Genomic DNA, 3492 nt, shown 5'->3' with positions numbered 1-3492 from the left:
ACATAATATCTAAATATCTTGATCGTGTTTAAACAATTAACAACAATCTATGGGAGTCGTGAGGATGCGGTTTTACAATTCTTTGAATGTCCTTCGTTTAAAAGGAGAAGAGAAAAATAGAATAAAAGGTGTCCCGTCTTCCCCACCCTACTATATACAACAATTAGAAACAACGTTGTACTACAATAGAAATAATAAATACCGGTTTATTCTCAACCACGTATGGTTCAGCGGGTTTGTAATCCGTTATCTTTCCCACCCTGGTTGGTCGTTCCGTCTCCATGGATACGTGGTGTCGACCGTTGCTATGGGGATGAGATGGTTACGCCATCGTGTGGTGAAAAAATAACAGTCACACTCAAAATTTATATTTTCACAGTAACATCTTAACGTATAAAAAACACGGACTGGTACGCTGCCATTCATTTTAAACCAATCAAATTGCTCTGTTATGCTTTGGTGACAATATTTTAAAACTTAGAAGCAATAGGCCTTAAAAAGAAATAGGATATGAGTGGGGTCTGCTAGTCGCTTCCACTGCCTTGCAACCATTTTAAAAAACCATAAGATTAAACTACACCAACCTGCTATCTGCTGACATAGGCCTTGAACTTGAGCCATTTGTTTCTGGTGTGTCTGCTGTGAAAAATAAGAAAATGAATATATTAATGTTGTGCCTGCTTACAAGTTACCAGGTATGTTACTTTGTGGGTGATTGTTTTCTCTATGGCTGACAATTTGGACAACCCATTAGTGACCACTGGGTTGGAGCAATTACATACCACTACCCAGGCAAAGTAGACTTGGTGAAATATCTGCTATAGTATAATGAACCTAAACAAGCTACCTACCTTCATTCCCATCAATCTTATGCATTTGTTTGAACATGCTCTTATACCAATGCTTTGAATCATCAACTGACTGTGGGTGGGAAGAGTAAATATTTAAATTATTGAGAAATAGCTAGGATGGCGACAATTTATTAATTAAACTTCTTTCTATTTTCCATAAGTAAAGGACCTACAGTGAGGCACACCATGGGACCTGGGATTTAGGCCAGAGTTGGCTCATTACCTAAACATTGTATATGCACATTCTATTCTATATGGGTGAGGCCCTACAGTGAGACATGGCATGGGACCTGGGGTTTAGGCGAGAGTTGTCCTATAAGCTATAACCCCAACACCAAGGGTGCTACATTAGTGACCACTGTGTTGGACCAATGAATGTTAAGTGTTTTTCCCAAGGTCACATACGTCTATTAGTATCGAGCATCAAAATCCTTTTTTTTAGGTGTTTATTACAATTGACCTTTAATTAATCCACTAATTATTACTTACCGATTTCAACGCGACTGGCACCCCTGTCCCGGTAGTTGGCCCAATACCCTCATGGTGGGGTGCTTTAACAAGGGTGGTCGTCTTTGTGCGCTCAAGTACGACAGCTTGGGGGTCACCGGGGTTAGAAGCGGGGTAGTAGGTGTCCGTGTGGTACAGGTCGCCTAGATATATGGTTTTTGTGGTTAAGTTTGCAATTGTGTGATTTCTATGATGAAATAGGTTGGTTGTTTTTTATGACCCAGTCCTTTTAATAGGTGTCTGTGTGGTGTAGGTCGTCTGAGTATAATGTTTCTATGGTAAAGGACAATTCTCATGGTATTTCTATAGTAAAAATGTTAGTTATAGGACTTACACATTAAAGGTCATTATTATTATGATAGCAATGGTGCTACAAATCCTACAACCCATTAGTGACCATTTGGTTGAAGAAATGTCCCGCCCATGGACACATACACCTATAGGTATCAAGTCTCGAACCCGGTATCCTCCGGTTATTGTGCAAGCATCTTAACACTGAGCCATGGGCTGGATTTATACAAACATTAGACAAACAAAAATCACATAATAATTTTAAAAAATTAAAAATCACCAACCATTTTTGGGGACAAGTTATGAATAAAAATTACACCAAACAATTAAATTTTTTAAATTAATTAAATAATAAATTAACCTTCTTTGGTTGTCGTTTGGTAAACTGCTCCACCAGGTAAGTTGTGTTGCGGGGTAACCTCCACTGAGGCTGTGGATGATAATGGGGGTTATGATGTCATAATGAAAGGTTATGATGTCATAATGGCGGTTATTGGATATTCAAAGATGCAAATTAACTTCAAAATTAAAACAACCAAAAACTGTATATAGGCTTTATTAATTAAAACAACGAAGAGAAAGGATTTAGCAACAAAACAACAGTCATGCGACAATTGAACACCCCCTGGGTGAAGGTGTCAAAAACAGTCAGTAATACACGCTATAGATAAAATATTTGTCGTATTTTTGACAGAATTATTGCAAAATAATCTCACCACCGGGTGGGGTAGGGAAGGGGGTTCCATGGATCGTTACTTTCGTGGAATTCTCAACTTTCCCTCCGTTAGAATTTGTGGGTTTCTAGTGAAACAAGGTTTTAGGAATAAAATATCTTGAAATATTTATAATTTCTGGTGAATATTAAAATAATTTTAAAAGGAGGTTTACTTGAATTAAAAATAATATATGTGCTTAAAGGAGAGAAATGAAATATAATATAAAAGAAAAGGACTTTCCTCCATTCGAATCCGTGGGTTTCTGATGAAACAAGGTTGTAGGAATTAAAATATCAGAAATTATAAAGAAAGCCTTAAAAATCGAATTCAAAAAAAGAAGATGAAACATGAATGAAGCGATTTAAAAAGTGAGAATGAAATAAAAACTAAAAGAAAGAAAGGAAACATACGATGAGTATTTGTCGAGTATCTCGTAGTAAAGTGACATAACCACCATTAGGGGGGGTTGGAGTGCGCATCATTGGTTGGCCGTTAACGGGATGCGTGGAAGTGTTGCCGGTTGTTTTTTCATTGTTGCCAGGTGTAGATTCTGCAGTGTTGCCAAACGTAGTTTTTTCAGTGTTGCCAAATGTAGTTTTTGCAGTGTTAAAAGTTGTAGTTTTTGCAGTGTTTTCAGATTCCAAGGTTTTTGTATTGTTTTCCGTTGATTTTTTAAACGGAGGATTTTGATATGGCAACACTGGTCTTGTAGGAGGAGTGGGAGACTTGAGGAGAAAGAAGGAAGAAAAATAAGAAGGAAAAGTGAATATAAAGCGTAGAAGTAAAAAGGTAAAAAAAAAGCCGAAAAGTAAGATCATATATTTTTTAAAAATATATTAAAATAGAAAGTTGAGCAGAATGCATTTAGTTACAACATAATACTGTTTGTATTGAACTGATAGAGGTATAGGCTGTTGGATTTTTATTTTATTAAATAATTTTCCGGATTACAAACGAAACATAAAATACTTACTTTATATTTAAACACTTAGTTTTGTCTATTAGTTCATATATATATATATAATATTAGAGAGAAAAATAAATATTGGATTATAAACCTATTAAATAGATTATAGGACTACAAACAAAACACTTACTTTGACACAGGAATAATGAAAACACTCCTA

At 35.9% G+C, this 3492-nt stretch overlaps 1 protein-coding gene across 1 annotated transcript in view; it reads right to left on the bottom strand.

Annotated features, from left to right (window-relative positions):
• Window positions 1–3492, bottom strand: part of LOC100178304 (vinexin-like) — a 23319-nt gene that overhangs the window by 14564 nt on the left and 5263 nt on the right. The window contains exons 4-10 of the mRNA XM_026835134.1: window positions 2776–3090; window positions 2366–2450; window positions 2011–2079; window positions 1341–1501; window positions 852–921; window positions 585–639; window positions 203–305 (exon numbers count right to left, since the gene is read on the bottom strand). Of these exons, the coding sequence (XP_026690935.1) occupies window positions 203–305; window positions 585–639; window positions 852–921; window positions 1341–1501; window positions 2011–2079; window positions 2366–2450; window positions 2776–3090 (858 nt within the window). The remainder of the gene's footprint in view (window positions 1–202; window positions 306–584; window positions 640–851; window positions 922–1340; window positions 1502–2010; window positions 2080–2365; window positions 2451–2775; window positions 3091–3492) is intronic.

This window comes from Ciona intestinalis, chromosome 7, assembly GCF_000224145.3.
Source record: "Ciona intestinalis chromosome 7, KH, whole genome shotgun sequence".
Lineage (NCBI taxonomy): Eukaryota > Metazoa > Chordata > Ascidiacea > Phlebobranchia > Cionidae > Ciona > Ciona intestinalis.
The sequence above is the reverse complement of the archived record's forward strand: the minus strand, read 5'-3'. Positions and strand labels throughout refer to the sequence as shown.